The sequence below is a fragment of the Rattus norvegicus genome, chromosome 2 (assembly GCF_036323735.1).
Source record: "Rattus norvegicus strain BN/NHsdMcwi chromosome 2, GRCr8, whole genome shotgun sequence".
Taxonomy (NCBI): domain Eukaryota; kingdom Metazoa; phylum Chordata; class Mammalia; order Rodentia; family Muridae; genus Rattus; species Rattus norvegicus.
Window position 1 is genome coordinate 7,784,066 of NC_086020.1, and position 21,137 is coordinate 7,805,202.

General features: G+C 42.2%; 1 protein-coding gene across 8 annotated transcripts in view; it reads left to right on the plus strand.

The window, feature by feature from the left end:
- The first annotated feature begins 14,902 nt into the window (after positions 1-14,902).
- Positions 14,903-21,137, plus strand: part of Mctp1 (multiple C2 and transmembrane domain containing 1) — a 694,629-nt gene continuing 688,394 nt past the window's right edge. For 7 of the 8 annotated variants that reach the window (XM_039102152.2, XM_039102154.2, XM_063281693.1 and 4 more), the window contains exon 1: positions 14,903-20,217. In XM_039102152.2, the coding sequence (XP_038958080.1) occupies positions 19,516-20,217 (702 nt within the window). In that variant the 5' untranslated portion in view covers positions 14,903-19,515. The remainder of the gene's footprint in view (positions 20,218-21,137) is intronic. The other variant, NM_001376934.1, reaches the window with a different exon arrangement.

The following is a 21,137-nucleotide window of genomic DNA, read 5'->3' on the forward strand; positions in this document are numbered from 1 at the left end:
AACCCGTCTGTACCTGGGCTCTTTTTGGTTGGGAGACCTTTAATGACTGCTTCTATTTCCTTAGGAGTTATGGGGTTGTTTAACTGGTTTATCTGTTCCTGATTTAACTTCGGTACCTGGTATCTGTCTAGGAAATTGTCCATTTCCTGCAGATTTTCAAGTTTTGTTGAGTATAGGCTTTTATAGTAATATCTGATGATTTTTTGAATTTCCTCTGAATCTGTAGTTATGTCTCCCTTTTCATTTCTGATTTTGTTAATTTGGATACACTCTGTGTGTCCTCTCATTAGTCTGGCAAAGGGTTTATCTATCTTGTTGATTTTCTCAAAGAACCAACTTTTGGTTCTGTTGATTCTTTCTATGGTCCTTTTTGTTTCTACTTGGTTGATTTCAGCTCTGAGTTTGATTATTTCCTGCCTTCTACTCCTCCTGGGTGTATTTGCTTCTTTTTGTTCTAGAGCTTTTAGGTGTGCTGTCAAGCTGCTGATATATGCTCTTTCCTGTTTCTTTCTGCAGGCACTCAGCGCTATGAGTTTTCCTCTTAGCACAGCTTTCATTGTGTCCCATAAGTTTGGGTATGTTGTACCTTCATTTTCATTAAATTCTAGAAAGTCTTTAATTTCTTTCTTTATTTCTTCCTTGACCAGGTTATCATTGAGTAGAGCATTGTTCAATTTCCACGAATTTGTGTGCATTCTTCCCTTATTGTTATTGAAGACCAGCTTTAGGCCACGGTGGTCTGATAGCAGGCATGGGATTATTTCTATCTTTCTGTATCTGTTGGGGCCGGTTTTTTGACCAATTATATGGTCAATTTTGGAGAAAGTACCATGAGGAGCTGAGAAGAAGGTATATCCTTTTGCTTTAGGGTAGAATGTTCTATAAATATCCGTTAAGACCATTTGGCTCATGAATTCTCTTAGTCTGTCTAGGTCTCTGTTTAATTTCTGTTTCCAGGATCTGTCCATTGATGAGAGCGGGGTTTTGAAATCTCCTACTATTATTGTGTGAGGTGCAATGTGTGTTTTGAGCTTTAGTAAGGTTTCTTTTACGTAAGTAGGTGCCCTTTTATTTGGGGCATAGATATTTAGGATTGAGAGTTCATCTTGCTGGATTTTTCCTTTGATGAATATGAAGTGTCCTTCCTTATCTTTTTTCATGAATTTTAGTTGAAAATTGATTTTATTTGATATTAGAATGGCTATCCCAGCTTGCTTCTTCTGACCATTTGCTTGGAAAGTTGTTTTCCATCCTTTCACTCTGAGGTAGTGTCTGTCTTTGTCTCTGAGGTGTGTTTCCTGTAGGCAACAGAATGCAGGGTCCTTGTTGCATATCCAGTTTATTAATCTATGTCTTTTTATTGGGGAGTTGAGGCCATTGATGTTGAGAGATATTAAGGAATAGTGATTAGTGCTTCCTGTTATATTCATATTTAGATTGAGGTTATGTTTGTGTGCTTTTCTTCTCTTTGTTTTGTTGCCAAGACGATTAGTTTCTAGTTTCTTGCTTCTTCTAGGGTATAGCTTGCCTCCTTATGTTGGGCTTTACCATTTATTATCCTTTGTAGTGCTGAATTTGTAGAAAGATATTGTGTAAATTTGGTTTTGTCATGGAATATCTTGGTTTCTCCATCTATGTTAATTGAGAGTTTTGCAGGATACAGTAACCTGGGCTGGCATTTGTGTTCTCTTAGGGTCTGTATGACATCTGTCCAGGATCTGGCTTTCACAGTTTCTGGCGAAAAGTCTGGTGTAATTCTGATAGGTCTGCCTTTATATGTTACTTGACCTTTTTCCCTTACTGCTTTTAATATTCTTTCTTTATTTTGTGAGTTTGGTGTTTTGACTATTATGTGACGGGAGGTGTTCCTTTTCTGGTCCAATCTATTTGGAGTTCTGTAGGCTTCTTGTATGCCTATAGGTATCTCTTTCTTTAGGTTAGGGAAGTTTTCTTCTATGATTTTGTTGAAGATATTTACTTGTCCTTTGAGCTGGGAGTCTTCACTCTCCTCTATACCTATTATCCTTAGATTTGATCTTCTCATTGAGTCCTGGATTTCCTGTATGTTTTGGACCAGTAGCTTTTTCCGGTTTACATTATCTTTGACAGTTGAGTCAATGATTTCTATGGAATCTTCTGCTCCTGAGATTCTCTCTTCCACATCTTGTATTCTGTTGGTGAAGCTCGTATCTACAGCTCCTTGTCTCTTCTTTTGGTTTTCTATATCCAGGGTTATTTCCATGTGTTCTTTCTTGATTGCTTCTATTTCCATTTTTAATTCCTTCAATTGTTTGATTGTGTTTTCCTGGAATTCTTTCCAGGATTTTTGTGACTCCTCTCTATGGGCTTCTACTTGTTTATTTATGATTTCCTGGAATTCTTTCAGGGATTTTTGTGACTCCTCTCTATGGGCTTCTACTTGTTTATTTATGATTTCCTGGAATTGTTTCAGGGATTTTTGCGATTCCTCTCTGTAGGCTTCTACTTGTTCTCTAAGGGAGTTCTTCACATCTTTCTTGAAGTCCTCCAGCATCCTGATCAAATATCATTTTGAAACTAGATCTTGGTTTTCTGGTGTGTTTGGATATTCCGTGTTTACTTTGGTGGGAGAATTGGGCTCCGATGATGCCATGTAGCCTTGGTTTCTGTTGCTTGGGTTCCTGCGCTTGCCTCTCGCCATCAGATTATCTCTAGTGTTACTTTGTTCTGCTATTTCTGACAGTGGCTAGACTGTCCTATAAGCCTGTGTGTCAGGAGTGCTGTAGACCTGTTTTCCTGTTTTCTTTCAGCTAGTTATGGGGACAGAGTGTTCTGCTTTCGGGCGTGTAGTTTTTCCTATCTACAGGCCTTCAGCTGTTCCTGTGGGCCTGTGTCTTGAGTTCACCAGGCAGGTCTTTTGGAGCAGGAAGATTTGTCTTACCTGTGGTCCCGAAGTTCAAGTTTGCTCGTGGGGTGTTTCTTAGGAGCTGTCCACGGGGGCAGCAACCAGGAAGATCTGTGCCGCCGTTTCCGGGGCCTCCGTGCACCAGGGTTCCAGATGGCGTTTGGTGTTTTCCTCTGGCGTCAGAGATGTGTGCAGAGTGCAGTCTCTTCTGGTTTCCCAGGCGTGTCTGCTTCTCTGTAGGTTTAGCTCTCCCTCCCATGGGATTTGGCTTCAGAGAACTGTTTATCTGGTCTGTCCCTTCACGTTCTGGCGGTGTCTCAGGTGCAGGGGTCCTGCCACTCCTGGGCCCTCCCCCACGGGAACCCAGAGGCCGTATACAGTTTCCTCTTGGGCCAGGGATGTGAGCAGGGGTGGGCAGTGTTGGTGGTCTCTTCCGCTCTGCAGCCTCAGGAGTGCCCACCTGACCAGGCGGTGAGGTCTCTCTCCCACGGGATTTGGGAGCAGAGAGCTTCTGCAGGCCGGGGTCCTTGGGTTTGGGACTCCCGGTAAACACAGGAAGTGCCCGATCCTAGAGGAATTTTGCCTCTGTGTGTCCTGAGTTCACCAGGCAGGTCTCTTGCAGCAGAAAAGTTGGTCTTACCTGTGGTCCCGAGGCTCAAGTTTGCTCCTCGGGTGCTACCTATGAGCTCTGCGCGGCGGCAGCAATCAGGAAGATCTGCAACGCTGTTTCCCGAGTATAGTTCTCTTTATCCTATGTTTTTTGCTATTCCAAATGAATTTGCAAAAGGCTCTTTCTAACTCTATTAAGAAATGAGTCAAAATTTTGATGGGGATTGCATTGAATCTGAAGATTGCTTTTGGCAAATTGGCCATTTTTACTATATTAATCCTGCTAATCCATGAGCATGGGAGGTCTTTCCATCTTCTGAGGTCTTCTTCAATTTCTTTCTACAGAGATTTGAAGTTCTTGTCATAGAGATATTTCACTTGCTTGAGTAACATCAAGTATTTTATGTTATTTGTGACTGTTGTGAAGGTTGTCTTTTCCCTAAATTCTTTCTCAGCCTGTTTATTCTTTGAATAGAGGAAGGGTACAAATTTGTTTGAGTTAATTTTCTATCTAGCCGCTTTGCTGAAGTTGTTTTTCAGGCTTGGTAGATCTCTCGTGGAACTTTTGGGATCACTTAAGTATACTGTCATATCATCTGCAAAGAGTGATATTTTGACTTTACCTTTCACAATATGTATCCTTTTGACATTTTGTTTTCTGATTGCTCTGGCTAGGACTTCAAGTACTATATTGAATAAGTAAGGAGAGAGTGAGATGTCTTGTCTAGTCCCTGATTTTAGTGGTATTGCTTCAAGTTTCTCTCCATTTAGTTTGATCTTGGCTACTGGTTTGCTGTATATTGCTTTCACTATGTTTAGGTATGGGCCTTGAATTCCTGATCTTTCCAAGACTTTTATCATGAAGGGGTGTTGAATTTTGTCAACTACTTTCTCAGCTTCTAAAGAGATGATCATGTGGTTCTTATCTTTGAGTTTGTTTATATAGTAGATTACGTTGATGGATTTCCATAAATTGAACCATTCCTGCATCCCTGGGATGAAGCCTACTTGATCATGATGGATGATTGTTGTGATGAGTTCTTGGATTCAGTTTTTGAGATTCAGTCTTTGGATTCAGTATTTCTGTGATGATATTCGTAAGTGCAATTGGTTTGAGGTTCTCCTTTGTTTAGGTATAAGTGTAAATGTGGTTTCATAGAAGGAATTGGGTAGTGTTCCATCTGCTTCTACTTTGTGGAATAGTTTAGACAGTATTGATATTAGATCTTCAATGAAGACCTGATAAAATTCAGCACTAAATCTATTGGTCATGGGCTTTTTTAATTTGGAGACTTTTATCCACTGATTCTATTTATTTAGGAGTTATGGGACTGTTTAGATGGTTTATCTGATCCTAATTTAACTTTGTTACCTGGTATCAGTCTAGAAAATTTTCTGTTTCATCCACATTTTCCAGTTTTGTTGAACATAGGATCTTATGATTTTTTTAATTTCCTCAGATTTTGTGGTTATGTCTCCCTTTTTACTTTTGATTTTGTTAATTTGAATCCTGTCTCTGTGTCCTCTGGTTAGTCTCGCTAAGGGTTTACCTATCTTGTTGATTTTCTCAAAGAACCAAGTTTTGGTTCTGTTGATTCTTTGTATAGTCCTTTTTGTTTCTACTTGGTAGATTTCAGCCCTCAGTTTGATTATTTCCTGCCATCTACTCTTCTTGAGTGTATTTACTTCTTTTTGTTCTAGAGCTTTTAGGTTTGCTGTCATGCTGCTAAGATATGCTCTCTCCAGTTTCTTTTTGGAGGCACTCAGAGTTATGAGTTTTCCTGTTAGCAGTGCTTTCATTGTGTCCCATAAGTTTGGGTATGTTGTGCCTTCATTATCATTAAATTCTAAAAAGTCTTGAATTTCTTTCTTTATTTCTTCCTTGACCAAGTTATCATTGAGTAGAGCATTGTTCAGCTTTCATGGATATGTGGGCTTTCTGTCAGTTTTGATGTTATTGAAGACCAGCCGTAGTCCATGATGACCTGATAGGATGCATGGGATTATTTCAATCTTCTTGTATCTGTTGAGGCCTGATTTGTGACTGATTATATGGATAATTTTGGAGAAGGTGCCATGAGGTACTGAGAAGAAGTTACGTCCTTTTGTTTTAGGATGAAATGTTGTATAAATAACTGTGAAGTCCATTTGGTTCATAACTTTTGTTAGTTTATCCATGTCTCTGTTTAATTTCTCTTTCCATGATCTGTCCATTTATGGGAGAGGAGTGCTGAAATCTCCTATTATTATTGTGTGAGGTTTAATGTGTGTTTTAGTAAAGTTTCTTTTATGAATGTTGGTGCCCTGCATTTGAGCATAGATATTTAGGATTAAGAGTTCATCTTGATGGATTTTTCCTTTGATGTATATGATGTGACCTTCCTTATCTTTTTTTATAACTTTTGGTTGAAAGTTGATTTTATTTGATACACGAATTCCTATCCCAGCTTATTCCTTTGGACCATTTGTTTGGAAAATTGTTTTCCAACCTTTTACTCTGAGGTAGTGTTTGTCTTTGTCACTGATGTGTGTTTCCTGTATGCAGCAAAATAAATGCTGGGTCCTGTTTACATATCCAGTCTGTTAGTCTATGTAATTTTATTGGGGAATTGAGTCCATTGATGTTAAGAGATATTAAAAAATATGATTTGTTGTTTCCTGTTATTTTCGTTGTTAGAAGTGGAATTATATTTGTGTGGCTCTCTTCCTTTGGATTTGTTGCAAGATTACTTTTTTATATTTTCTAAGGTGTAGTTTCCTTCCTTGTTTTGGAGTTTTCGATCTATTATCCTTTGTGGGGCTGGATTTGTGGAAAGATATTGTGTAAATTTGGTTTTGTCATGGAATATCTTGGTTTCCCCATCTATGTTAATTGAGAGTTTTGGTGGATATAGTAGCCTGGGCTGGCATTTGTCTTCTCTTAAGATCTGCATGATATCTGTCTTGGAACTTCTTCATTTCATAGTCTCTGGTGAGAAGTCTGGTGTAATTACTATAGGTTTGCCTTTATATGTTATTTGACCTTTTTCTTTCACTGTTTTATTCTTTCTTTGTTTTGTGCATTTGGCGTTTTGATTATTATGCAATGGGAGGAAATCCCTTTCTGGTACAATCTATTTGGAGTTCTGTAGACTTCTTGTATGTTTATGGATATCTTTTTCTTTAGGTTAGGGAATTTTTCTTCTATAAATTTGTTGAAGATACTTACTGGCCCTTTAAGTTTGGAGTCTTCACTTTCTTCTATGCCTATTTGTCTGGAGTTTGATCTTCTCATTGTATCCTGGATTTCTTGGATGTTTTAGATTAAGAGCTTTTTGTGTTTTTCATTTTCTTTGCCAATTGTGTTAAACTTTTCTATGGTATCTTTTGCACCTGAGATTCTCTCTTCTATCTCTTGTAGTCTGTTGGTGATGCTTCCTTCTATGGTTCCTCATCTCTTTCCTATGTTTTCTTTCTCCAGGGTTGTCTTCTTTTGTGATTTCTTTATTGTTTACATTTCCAATTTTAGATCCTGGATGGTTTTGTTCATTTTCAGTTTGGTTGTGTTCTCCTGTATTTCTTTAAGGGAGTTATTCATGTCTTTCTTAAATTCCTCTATTATCATCATGAGATATGATTTTACCTCCAAACCTTGCTTTTCAGGTTTGATCAGGTATCCAGGACTTGATGTAGTAGGAGAACTGGGTTCTGATGATTCCAAAGAACATAACAGGTCCTATCTTAATAAGAAGAAGGGATTAGTCTTATTAAAAAGAACAAGCTTTTTTCTTATAGACTTGGGTTTAATTCGTTTAGCATTAAAAGTGAAGAAGCTTTTTCTTTCTCTATGCAATAAAGAATGGAGCTCATTTTTCATCCAGACTGAGTGAGTTCTTTCTGTACCAGTGTTTGGTCTTGCTTCATATGCATATGTAAGTATGGATGTGTGTAAGAATGTAATTGTGAGAACATATGCATGTGTGTGTAAGAATGTAATTGTGAGAATGCATGCAAGCGGCACCTAACTGCTTAGAATGGAGTTGTATAAAAGCGCATATGTGGGGGTTGGGGATTTGGCTCAGTGGTAGAGCGCTCGCCTAGGAAGCGCAAGGCCCTGGGTTCAGTCCCCAGCTCCGAAAAAAAGAAATTAAAAAAAAAAGCGCATATGTGAATCCGTATATGAATTTATGTGGTTTATTCATATTTGCTTATATAAAAGTTGTTCCTTCTGTGAGTGCTATTCTCTTCTCCTGGTTCAATGGAAGTTTATTGCTCCAAACTTTCCCCTAGCCAGACAAGCAAGAGGTATCTGGACAAAAGGGAAAAGGCTCTAGCAATTTGTCCTTTACTTAATCTACTGTTTTAGCATGAGGTGCTAAGTGCCAAAGACTGCAGTTTCTGGCCTCAGAGGAACACAGAAGGCAGGCCAGTTACAGTGCATAGTAACTAAGAGTTAGATGAGTAAACTTTCTAATACTATACAGCAACCCTAAATATCTCATAAGACAAAGTTTTACCCCCATCTCGTTAGGCTTTTACCCTATTCTGACTGTCTTTCCTTCTGCTGCCTCAAGAAGAACTGACAAGAAAGAAGACACCCACCGGGGCTGACCTTCCAGCATAGTGGTTTGGTGAGTCAACACTTATGTTGTGGTGGGTTTTCCAGAAATTCAGCTGCTTTTGCATAACCCATACTTCTGTAAGTAACTCTAGTAAACACATCACATCACTAAGCTAGACTTGTAGGGATCATCTCATTGCTGTGTTATATATACCCTATCTTATGAATACACATTTGGCACATCTCTCCAGGAAAAGTCACCCAACAAAGGTAAATAGTAACTTCTTTATGATTTAAAAACTATGAGGCCCCCAAGAACTGTCTGCAGTTACAGAACACTTGGTAGCAATGCAAAGGCAGATACTCATGTCTTCTGAAAGTAGAGATGGGTTAGTTTTAGTTAGTTTCTTCTTGAAAGTGGAAAATTGATTTTTTTTCTTTAAGATTATGCAGATACAATTTCAGGTTCTTCCTACTTCTAACCAGATAGATATTCCAAAGAACTGCATATATAAAATTTCAGTGTTTACTATGTTTAGGACTCTAGAAATTGTTTTTAAAAATCATGTTAATCAAGAAGAAAATGTGAATTGTCTTAGATTAAATAGAAGATATAGAAATAGCTCTTCTGAGGTTAAAGATTCAACTACACTTGAGGCTTCTGCTGAGAAAACTTCAATGGAAGAGAAAAGCAGGAACTAGTTTATATTGGAACATGAATTCGTTTCGTTTAGTTATTGTATAGTAAGCAGCCATCCTAAATTGCCAAATTGTGAGGTGAGTTATTTGTTTTGAAACATTCAAAACGTATCTTTCTATAAAGTTTCCATGTGAAACAGAACTACTCAGCCTGTCAGTTTTTCTTGCTTATGTTCAGGAAGTGATTATAAAGTGTCTTTTTTTAGCAAGGCTAGGCGCTATGGGTTGGAGACAGATCAGCCACTAAAGCCTAAGGCTTGCATCCAAAACATCAATAGTGATGCTTACATTTGTCTGTGAATTGGAGCCTCAGGAAGTGCTGGATAGGTGATAGATACTGGGATTGGAATGGTTTAAAGACATGATGCCCAGTTATGGGAGCTGGGACCACAGCCAGGGCTCCTCTGACAAAAGGATTCCTTAAGTGACATTTAAAGAGGCCCTAAACTCAATTAGCCTCAGAATGTTGTTTGTTATGCTTGGATTTACATCTTTGGTCTTACTGAATATTTGATTCTATTCAAGGTGGCCTTTTTGCTCAACTAGCACAGGCATGAGTCAGTTTAATTTTGGAGGCTTTCTTGTGTTTTTCTTGTTCCTTCCATATGTGCATGTGTTTTAAAGTTCATCAAGTCATGCAGCTTTAGAATCCCATGGGTTGGGGAATTTCTGTTGTCAGATCTGATTATTACTCAGAGTAGCCAGACAAGTCCTATGCAAGACCCAGACTTAGATTCTTAATCTATGAAATGGTGTTGCTTGGGGAAGTATAGACAGTAAGTAATGCAAAATGTTCAGCATTATGCTTGATTATCCTGTGTCTAAACTGGAAAATCCTGCCAGATGTTCTTGGCAGGTTGTACACTTTCAGTCACCTGCCCAGCAGCTCTTTGGATCATGAATGAAAGTCAAACACACACATTAGCTTATTTTTGGAATGCATTGGCTACTGAAAGGCTAAAACTTTTTCTTTCTTCCTTTCCTTCTTTCCTTCCTTCCTTCCTTCTTTCTTTTTTTCCTTTCTTTCTCTCTTTCTCTCTCTCTTTCTTTTTCCTTTTTAACATTTATTGGATTTTTAAAATTTACATTTCAAATGTTATCCCCACTCCTGGTTTCCTGCCCATAAACCCCCTTTCCCATCTCTCTTCCCCCTTCTTCTATGAGGGTGTTCCCCTACCCATCCACCCACTCCTTCCTGCCTCCCTGCTCTGACATTCTCCTGCACTGGGGGGGAGGAGGCACAGCCTTGGCAGGTCTAAGGGCTTTTCCTCCTATTGGTGCCAAACATGGCCATCTTCTGTTAAATATGCAGCTAGAGCCATGGGTCTGTTCATGTGTACTCTTTGGACGGTGTTTTAGTCCCTGGGAGCTCTGGTTGGTAAGTATTATTGTTTTTATAGGGATGCAAACCCCTTCAGCTCCTTCAATCCTTTCTCTAACTCCTTCAATGGGGACCTTGTTCTCAGTTCAATGGTTGGCTATGAGCATTTGCCTCTGTATTTGTCATACTCTGGCAGAGCCTTTCAGGAGATGCCTATATCAGGCTCTTGTCACTTCTTGATATCTACAATATTGTCTGGGTTTGGTGGCTGTATGTATATGAGCTGGATTCCTAGATGGGGCAGGCTCTGAATGGCCATTCCTTCAGTCTCTGCTCCAAACTTTGTCTCATATCTTCTCCTATGAATATTTTGATCCCTCTTCTAAGAAGGACTGAAGCATCCACACTTCTTGAAGTCATCCTTCTTCTTGAGCTTCATGTGATTTGTGGATTGTATCTTGGTAATTTGAGCTTTTGGGCTAATATCCACTTATAAGAGAATGCATACCATGTGTGTTTTATTGTGATTGGGTTACTTCACTCAGGATGGTATTTTCTAGTTCCATCCATTTGGCTTTGAATTTCACAAAGTCATTGTTTTTAATAGCTGAGTAGTATTCCATTGTGTAGATGTACCACATTTTCTGTATCCATTCCTCTGTTGAAGGGCATCTGGGTTCTTTCCAGCTTCTGGCTATTATAAATAAGGCTGCTATGAACATAGTGGAACATGTGTCCTTGTTATACATTGTAGCATCTGTTGGGTATATGCCCAGGAGTGGTATAGCTGGGTCCTAAGGTAGTGGATGTCCAATTTTCTGAGGAACCTCCAGCCTGTTTTCCAGAGTGGTTGTACTAGTTTGCAATCCCACCAACAATGGAGGAGTGTTCCTCTTTTTCCACATCCTCACCAGCATCTATTGTCACCTGAGTATTTCCTCTTAGCCATTTTGACTGGTAGGAGGTGGAATCTCATGGTTGTTTTGATTTGCATTTCCCTGATGACTAAGGATGTTGAAAATTTCTTTAGGTGCTCCTCAGCCATTTGATATTCCTCAGCTGAGAATTCTTTGTTTAGCTCTGTATACCCCCCTTTTTTAATAGGGTTATTTGCTTCTCTGGAGTCTAACTTCTTGAGTACTTTGTATGTATTGGATATTAGACCTCTATCAGATGTAGGATTGGTAAAGGTCTTTTCCCACTCTGTTGGTTGCTGTTTTGTCCTAATGACAGTGTCCTTTAAGTCTGGGCCTTTTTAATCCTCCTCCTGATACTCTAGACCCAAGAGGAATTGGCTAGTGGCTACTTAACTGAAATATCACATGGCTGGTTGGCTATCTCTCCTGCAGCTACTGCATCCATCTGTCTCTCTCCCCCAAGTCATGATGTTCCCACTCTCCTTTTTCTCAGTTCCTCTCCTGTGCAATTCTATAGGTCCTGTCCTGTCTCCCTTTGCCCAACCATTAGACACTGGCGTATCTGTTGATCAATCAAAATCCAACTGGGGACAAGGAACTTCAGTATTTTGACATACAGATTCCCAATTAAATCAAAGCATTTGAGCCAATCCCAAACAAAAATGGTCCTCAACCTTCCTAATGTTGGGCCTCTTTAGTACAGATCTTCTATTGTGGTGACCTCCAATCATAAAATTATTTTTGTTGTTACTTCATAACTGTAATTTTGCTACTGTTATGATTCATAATGTAAATATCTGTGTTTTCCAATAGCCTTAGGCAAACTATGTGAAAGGATTAACGACCTGCTCCCCTGGCCCCAAGTGACTGCACTCCAGGAGTTGAGAACCACTGATCTAGACCATAACTGTGTTCACCTTCCCTTCTACCTCAGCTGAAGTTCCTTGTCTTGTCTCATCTTGATGGTGCCCTAAGTCTGAACTCTACTGTAGGTACAGATGCCACAACCAGTCTCTTAAATGCAGTTGGCTTAAAGAGAAACTCTTCAACAGACTATGACAGCTTCCTATTTTACCTAAAGCCCTCATTGCTGCCTGGAGTCCTACACAGTTGAGCCCTGAGTCATTAATGCAGTATCTTCTCTTCTTAAAGCTTCTACCTCAAGAGGAACATGTTTCTGCCTTAGCCTCTTTACAATGAATACTCTCTTCCTGGGGGGTAGGGGGAAATCCTTTAGAGTCTGTACTTGGCTTTTTTCTTAAAGTACATTCCAAGTTTTCTGTCCAGATTGGATGCATATACTCATTTAATAATACTCCAGAACAAATGTCCTATCAACATTTAAAATGCAATAATAAAATCAATATGAAATAGTCATTGAAGTCTTTTTATGCAGCCTATATTTTGCTGTTTTCTCCCCCCTGAGGACAGTCTTTTCCTCTGTGTATTCTATGACCTACAATAGATCATAACTTACATGATTTCTCAAGTATGATATAAAAAAATCTTCATTATTTAAGAGTGATTCTCTTCTCTCCATACCCATTTATTTCATCAATGGTCAATGTATGCCATTCTTTTTCTATTTTATTGTTTGTGGTATATGTGTATGCATATACCTGGCATGTGTGTGCATGTGCATATGTGCGTGTAGTTGAGCATGCCCATGTGTAAGTCAGAGATTAACTTTAGGTATCCTTCTTCATTGCTTTCTACCTCCTAGAGACAGTCTCTCACTGAAACAGAAGCTCACTGACTAGCAAGATTGGCTGGCTCTGGGATTACAAGTATATAAGACTCTGCCACCGGGTGGCTTTTCACAGTGATCTCTCACCCAGCTAGGTACAGGGGTTTGGGTGAGGGGGAGAGAACTCGGGCAGAAACAATTTTCACTGCCCCCGCTGCCAGTCCTTTCTGCCTCTACCACTTTGGTTGCTTGGACCAGGCTGAGCCAGCAGAGACTGACTAGCTGGTGAGGGATCCAGGGGAGCTTCTGGAGGCAATTTCATGAGAGCAGATCTCTTCCCCAAGCAGCTGTGTTACAGCTCTTATGACAGAATCTTTCAGATGATGGAATAGTTCCTGCACACCTTTAATTTTGAACAAGACTCTTAAATACAGTTTTTTGGGTGGGTCAGTGTCTGACAGCAGGTGCTTCCTACTGTTTTGGCCTGAGAGATTGGGAAGACCTCACCTACATATTCAGGGGTGTGGTCCTGTTCTATAACTGATCTGTCTTGAGCCTACATGACCTGTGTGGTCACATGTTCACCTGTGGAGGAGGGCTTGTGGAGGAGGGGCTTGGGGGCAATGCCCTATGTGACTGGTCTGTCTCAAACCTTTCTACAGACGTCTGTGGGGGGATGTCTTTATCTAAGAGACTGGGAGTGCACCTGCCGTACCTTTTAAGGGTCCATGGGGATTCGAACTATCTCGACCAAAAATCAGGGTACCTTTCACAGCCTGCCTCCCACACAAGTACTTATTGCCACATCAGGATTTTCATGTGAGTGCTGGGAATCTGAACTCAGGTCCTCATGCTTGTTCAACAAGCACTCTATTTATGGAGCTCCTCACTTTCTGTTCATGCTATTGATTTTTTTGCTAGTATCATCTCCTAATATAATAAGACATTATATGCTATTTAGGTTGTAAAGGACTTTTTATAGTCTGTTTCAGGTACTTCAGAAAGTTGTACATGTTCTTTCAAACCATGTGAAAGAATTTATATCTCTAGAGAAGTGTTATATATATGTACACATAGAAGTACATGTATGTATATGTACATGTACATGTATACATATATATATATATACAGAATTCAATCAAAGCATTTTTAAAATATTTTAAATGTATCATTTCCAAATTCCACATATTTATACAATACATTTTAATCATAGTCTTCCACCACCAGCCCCCTCCAGCTCCCTCTAGTGCCTTAGACCATGTTGTTATCCCAACTTCATGTTCTTTAAAAAAATCTTATTTATAACTCTAACTTAGTTAGGGCTTTACTTCTGTGAACAGACACCATGATTAATGCAAGTTTAATAAAGGACAACATTTAATCGGTTCTAGCTTACAGGTTTAGGGGTTCCATCCATTATCAAGTGGAGAGCATGGCAGCATCCAGGCAGGCATGGTGCAGACAGAGCTGAGAGTTCTACATCTGCATCTGAAGGCTGCTAGTGGAAGGCTGACTTCCAGGAAGCTAGGAAGAGGGTCTTAAAGCCCATGCCCACAATGACACGCCTACTCCCACAAGGCCACACCTCCAAATAGTGCCACTCCCTGGGCCAGGCATATACAAATCATTACAAACTCCCTAATCCCAACTACTGCTATCCACATGGGCATGGGTGTAAGGCTAGCCACTGTTGTATGAGCAATATACTAGTATATATCTTACTGAGCATGCTCCCAGAACTGATTGACCAGGGCCATGGTCCAGATTTGGGAACTGAACTATGACACCAAGTTAAGGTCCTACAGGGCTTTTAAAGCCTGAGATCTACAAACATCTGTGTCAAGTTAGTCCACCAATCAGGATTTAGGGATAGGGGGATTTTCTTAGGAACATGTCTTGCTTGTATAATTATCCTGCTCCCACTGGTTGGGGTATTCAATGGTGGCAGGGGACTTGCCTTCTCTAATGTTCCTAACTTGTCTACCAAGATGGGACTTGTTTAACATTCATGTCTTAACTTTCCAGCCAGGATGTCAGGTGCCCACAGACATGCTGCCCCCCCCTTTTTTCTTCCAGTTCCCAGGGAGGTTTGGGAACTTAAACTTTACTTGACCAGTACTCAAAATGCAAGTCTTACTCCAAATATTTTCTTATATTGGTGAAGGTGTTTCTGTTATACTGGGATCCATCGCAGGGACAGCTTATACCATAAAAGCTTATACATAGGTGCAGAAGCTGCTGCTGGGTGGTTGGTTCAGGTCCAAGCTTATTGTGGGTAACGATACAAAGCAGTTCTACTGACTTTTATCATGATTGCTTTCCAAAGCACAGAACAGAACAGACTATGTAATCAATTTGAGCATGAGAAGGTTAGCTAGAAACATGAGAAAGTTTCCTTATAATGATAGGCTAGAAAGGAAACAGTTATTTAGGCGTTAACACTTTACCTAGGCTTAACAATAACCATGTTCCCAAAGGAGAGTGAGTCTGTTCCTTAGCAGCCATGAGCTGCCTAGTCTTCTCCACTATAGGTAAAGATAAGAATAGATTGAAGAAAAAATAGAAAAACATACCGACAGCGTCCACTACATGTACTATTTAAAGGCCATAACTATAAAGTAACCACTTTATATTGTATAGAGTTGACAATTGCATGAAGTTTTGGTAAGTGGTAGCTGCTCTTATTCTTACTATCATTAGTGATTTATCCTCCTCTTCTACCTCTGCCTCTACTGAAACTTTAATGGTTTGTGAAAGTACAAACAGTCAGCAGTAAAAAAAAGTTTTACTTTTTACTTTTAATATATACTTTATATTTCAAAATACTCAGATTAAGTTTCAAATGTTCCCTTGTGAACATCATTCAGTTACACCTAGTGCTGTCATAGGTAGCTATAGGACAAACCAAGCCTAGGAAATGGAAGCTGTTAAAACTCACTGATCTCTCAGATTTCATCAGTTTTATGTGTACATACATATGTGTATGTGAATGTGGCTGTATTTATTTCTCTTTTTTTTTAAATTGGATTTTTTTCCCCATCTTTATTAACTTGAGTATTTCTTATTTACATTTCGATTGTTATTCCCCTTCCCGGTTTCTGGGCCAACATCCCCGTAACCCTTCTCCTCCCCATCCTTCCCCCATTACCACCCTCCCCCCAACAATCACATTCACTGGGGGTTCAGTCTTAGCAGGACCCAGAGCTTCCCCTTCCACTGGTGCTCTTACTAGGATATTCATTGCTACCTATGAGGTCAGAGTCCAGGGTCAGTCCATGTATAGTCTTTAGGTAGTGGCTTAGTCCCTGGAAGCTCTGGTTGCTTGACATTGTTGTTCATATGGGGTCTCGAGCCCCTTCAAGCTCTTCCAGTTCTTTCTCTGATTCCTTCAACGGGGGTCCTGTTCTCAGTTCAGTGGTTTACTGCTGGCATTCACCTCTGTATTTGCTGTATTCTGGCTGTGTCTCAGGAGAGATCTACATCCGGTTCCTGTTGGCCTGCACTTCTTTGCTTCATCCATCTTATCTAATTGGGTGGCTGTATATATATGGGCCACATGTGGGGCAGGCTCTGAATGGGTGTTCCTTCTGCCTCTGTTCTAAACTTTGCCTCCCTATTCATTTCTATTTCACGTGGAGACTCATGTAGCCATTTACTTAGTCAGTACAGAGGTGTGGCCCATCAGTATTCACTGGGAACTTCCTACACCTTCATTTCCTCAACTGATACCTCTTAGAAATCTTGTTTTTGCCTTTCCCCCAAAGCATGATGTTCATAAACTTCAAACAATAATCCCAATTATATACAGGGCACCAGGAAGTATAGTAAATCACATGATTTCCATGTTTAAAACTACTCTAGCAGACATGTCCACCTTTTTGACATTGGGACACACCATTGTCACCTGCAAAGTTCATGTCAGGAACCATGCAATCAACTTTAAAAGTTCTTTTAAGTTGGGTGCATTTATAGGTATCTTGGATTGCATGCAGTTTGTGGACCATGAGTTGGGTATACCCAAATGGTTCCCAATTGAATTTACAGCAACTTCAAATCCCTCAATGGGATTAACCTTATGAAGACTGTGCATTCTAAATGGACTAGCCCTTCCCACCTTTCTTCACCCTCTTTGGAACAATTTCTGTCTCTCTGTAAAAAAGCCTCTTTAGGCTGCTCCCTCCCTCAGGGCTTTGACTTCTGCTGTTTTTCTGCCTGGAACACTATATTCAGTTTTCAATGGCTGGTTCTTTGTCCCTTTATAGTATCATCTCAAACTTTGACTTCTCGGAGAGACTTTTTGTTTTTTACACTAAATATAATCTTGTTAGATTCAGCAAAAGTATAAGATACCTAGTAAAATATGATTTTGGATAAACAACTAGAACATTTTGGTCTTTGCTCTCTGGAATATGTGGGATGTGCATATACTAAAAATTATTGTGATTTGTTTGAAACTCAAATTTAATGAGATGTGTTATAGCAACCCAGATATAGTCTTTTAAAAAATCTATAAATATAAATATCTTTTAAAAATTCTATTTATTGTCTTACTCTCCTGGACCCAACTCAAGGATCCCCTACATGATCACAACTGTTTCTCCAGTGCTAATCCCAATATCTGCCACATAGTAGATCTCACTAAATGTTAGCTAGATAAGAAAAATTAAGTCAGACTGACCACACCTTCAGGGCAAATCACTGGCCAGAAAGAAAAGAGAATGCCTACTCTAAGTTATCAATTGTGGGAGGTGGAGGGAGAGGAGGACGGGAGGGAGAAAGGAGGGGGAGGAAATAAGGGTGACAGTATCAGGAATTGGAGGAGATGTGAGAGAGGTACAGAAAGTGGAACAAAAATATGAAGCAGGGGGGATGAGGAACTGGGGATAGCTACCAGAGGGTCCCAGATACCAAGGAAACATGAGGTTCCCAGGTCACAGTGGGGATGACTTTAGCCAAAATGCGCACAGAGAAGGGGGTAGATAGGACCTATTGAGACCACCTACCATAGATAGGCGTGGCCCCTGTTCAATCGATGGGGCAACCCACCCATCTCAAAGTTTTTAACCCAGAAAAGTTCCTGTCCAAAGTAAGAATAGGAATGAAAAAATGAAGAGAGACTGAAGGAAGAGTCAACCAGGGACTGTCCTATCTGGGGATCCAGGATGTCTGAAGACACCAAACCCAACACTGTTGTTGTTCTTGCTGACAGGAACCTAGAGTTGTGGTTCTTGAGGAAGTCATGCCAGCATCTGATCAATGTGATTGCTTGGAGTCAGACTGAGCTTGGGGACCCTGGTACATGGAGCTGGCAGAAAGACTGGAGGAGCAGAGGGGGATTACAACCCCATTGGAAGAACAACTTAGGCTGGCCTGACCACCCAGTTCTCTCAGAGTCTAGATCACCAACCAAGGAGTGTACCTGGAGGGATCCAGATACATGTGTAGCAGAGAATGGCTTGGGGAATGCTGGAACAGTGGGGCAGAGAGCGTGGATGGATGGTGGAGCACTCCTACAGGCAAAGAGCAGGGCAGATGCGGGGAAGCCCTAGAGGGGTAACCGGGAAGTGGGATATCATGGGATGGGGGTTGGTGGAGGGGGCTAATCTGGAAGTGGGACATCATTTGAGACATAAGTGAATGGAATGATTGAAAATGATTAAAAACAAAGAAAACAAAACAAACAGTATTGTGCTGAAGCTTCTAGGGAAGGTGCAGTGGAGGAGGGACGGCCACTTTTAGAGCTAATGGAGTCACAAGATCTTAGATGCATAGATTTGGGGAGAAGCAAAATCTAGACGGTCTTTTAAAAAAAAATCAGTTCTCTAACAAACTGAAAGAAATAACTAAAGAAAAATCTGCTCAAGTTAAAAGTATAAGTCTGAGTTCTGAATAGGGTCACAGGCAGTAATAATTTTCCCATCTCTGTCCAAGTGAATTGTCCCTGAGACTTGCTTTAAGGGTTAGCTTTTTATCAGGTTCTGGGAACTGTTCCTGATTATTATTACAAAGAGCGTGGAGTGTGGACGATGATGAAGTCAAGACAGAAGAAATCAAACTCTCCTCTTGTGCCCAATTTGTCCAACCAGATGACATTTGGCCTCAGCATTTGGAGAGGTTTGCTACCTGCTGCATGTATACTTGGTTCCCTGAGGGACCCACCAGGGACGCAGAGGTACACTTCACTCGGATGCACTTCTGATCCGCTCAAGCAGGTTTCGTCTGTCCTAAAGCAAGCTGTGTGTGCGACTGTAGATCCACACTCAGATCAAGTGGGTTCCCGGCCCTATGCAGCTCTATCTCGCACTTGCGTGCCCTCCTACCTAGGAGCTGGAGAAAATGGTCCCAGGAGGTTTAGCCAAGGCTGCTGGTCCCCGACGTCTACGGCAGGACGCGCCCAGTCGTGTGAGCCGCGTGCGCGCCCAGTTTGGAGACGGCCGCCTCTGCTGCTGACAGGTGCTGGCCTGAGGGCGCGGGTGTGGTCCCCAGTGCAGCTGGGAGTCTGTGCCGGCAGCGTGCAGTTTGCGTGCTCCTGCGGTGGCCGAGGGGGAGCCAGGGTGCGGCCTGGGGGCGCTCAGTGGTCTGGAACCGCGGAGTTCAGTGCTCAAAACTTTGCAGACGCCGGGGGCGCGCAGTGACGGCGCCAGCCGGGCCTGGCAGGTGCGACCGGCAGAGGCGGCGGCGCCCCGCGGCGGGAGGGCCTCCGCAGCCGCTTTGCTCTGAGCTGGCCTGAAGCCGCTGGACGCTCCCGGCTTGTGCTGCTGTGCTGGCCGCCGCCGCCGCCTCCACGCTCCCGGAGGACGCTCAGCCCGAGAGGGAAGAGAAGCAGTAGGTGGGGAGCGGAGGTGCCCAGCTTGGAGGATGGAGCCTCGGGGTGCGGCGGCTGGCGAGCCCGAGCCGGCCGTGTCCCCCTCCTTCCAGGCCCGGCTCTGGAAGAACCTGCAGCTGGGGGTGGGCAAGGGCAAGGGCGGCGGAGGCGGGCGCGCTGGGGGCCCCGAGCGCCGCACTGCGGCCACTCCGACCCCATCTCTGCCGCCCCCGAAGACCACGCAGGACGTGGGGAGTACTGGCAGCAGGTGGAGCGGCTTCAAGAAGCGGAAGCAAGTGCTGGACCGAGTGTTCTCTTCCTCGCAGCCCAACCTGTGCTGCTCCTCACCGGAGCCCCTGGAGCCTGGCGGAGCAGGCAGAGCAGAGCAGGGGTCCACGCTGCGCCGCCGCCTACGGGAACATCTGCTGCCGGTGGCTAAAGGGTCCTCTACAGCCGCGGGGACAGTCGGAGTGACGCCTCCAGGCGGACGCTCTCCGGACTCAGCTCCTTCTTCTTCTGCCTCATCCTCCCTGTCCTCTTCTCCCCAACCGCCCCCGAGGGGGGACCGCATCCGAGATGAGGGCACACGGCGTGGGAGTCCTGAGGCGCACCTGTGCCACCAAAAGAGCTCCTCTCTGCCCGGTACCGCGTGCCTGGAGCAGTTACTGGAACCAGCGCCACCTCCCGCAGAACCGGCCCGGCGTCCTGCCGAGCCCCAGTCTCTGCAGAAGGGCGAAGAGCTTGACTGCAGCCAGGTGAGTGCCAGAGGACCAACCACCGGGCGAACTTAAGGGCCACGCCTCCAATTTCAGGGTGTGTGTGTGTGTGTGTGTGTGTGTGTGTGTGTGTGTGTGTGTGTGTGTGTGTGTGTGTGTCCGTGTGTGTCCATGTGTGTCCGTGTGTGCGGGCGCGGCTAGTAACTAGCTGAAATGGAGCAAAGACTTTTCGCTAGGGTTTAGTATTAACAGTTCAGACTTGAACCCTGACTTGACTTTGTTATAATGACACCTGTGGCCAAAAGCACTTTGGGTAGCTAACACACAGCTAAAGAAAAGTTTCAAGGTAGTTTGGCTGCTTTTTGGCTGAAAGATGCCCGAAGAAGTATTTTTCTTGGCAAAAGAAAAAGCTAACTACCCCCCCCCACACACACACACACAAGTTTATGAAAGGAAATCGCAACGGTTTGAAGGGCCACTGTCTGTAGCAGGGGGCATAGAATTGCGGAAAGATGAAGTTATGGCTTAGATGAAGATTTATTGCAGAAATTTGCTAACTTCTTGGTATTCTCTTCTTGAAACTTTCTACTGCACTTCTCTCGGGGGAGGAGGAAGAGGGCAGGATCCGAGTGAATAAAGCAGATGTATTCCCTATGGCCTAAAGTTAGTAGTCACCAGAAGCACTACTCATACAAGCGTTTTTGGTTTTGGGGTTTTTTTTGTTTGTTTGTTTGTTTTGTTCTGTTCTGTTTTTCATTGTTTTTTTTTAATTTTTTAAAGATTTTATTTATTGTATATGAGTACACTGTAGCTGCCTTCAGACACACCAGAAGAGGGCATCAGATCTCATTACAGATGGTTGTGAGCCACATGCGGTTGCTGGGATTTGAACTCAGGACCTCAGAAAGAGCAGTCGGTGCTCTTTACCACTGAGCCATTTCTCCAGCCCTGTTTTTCAT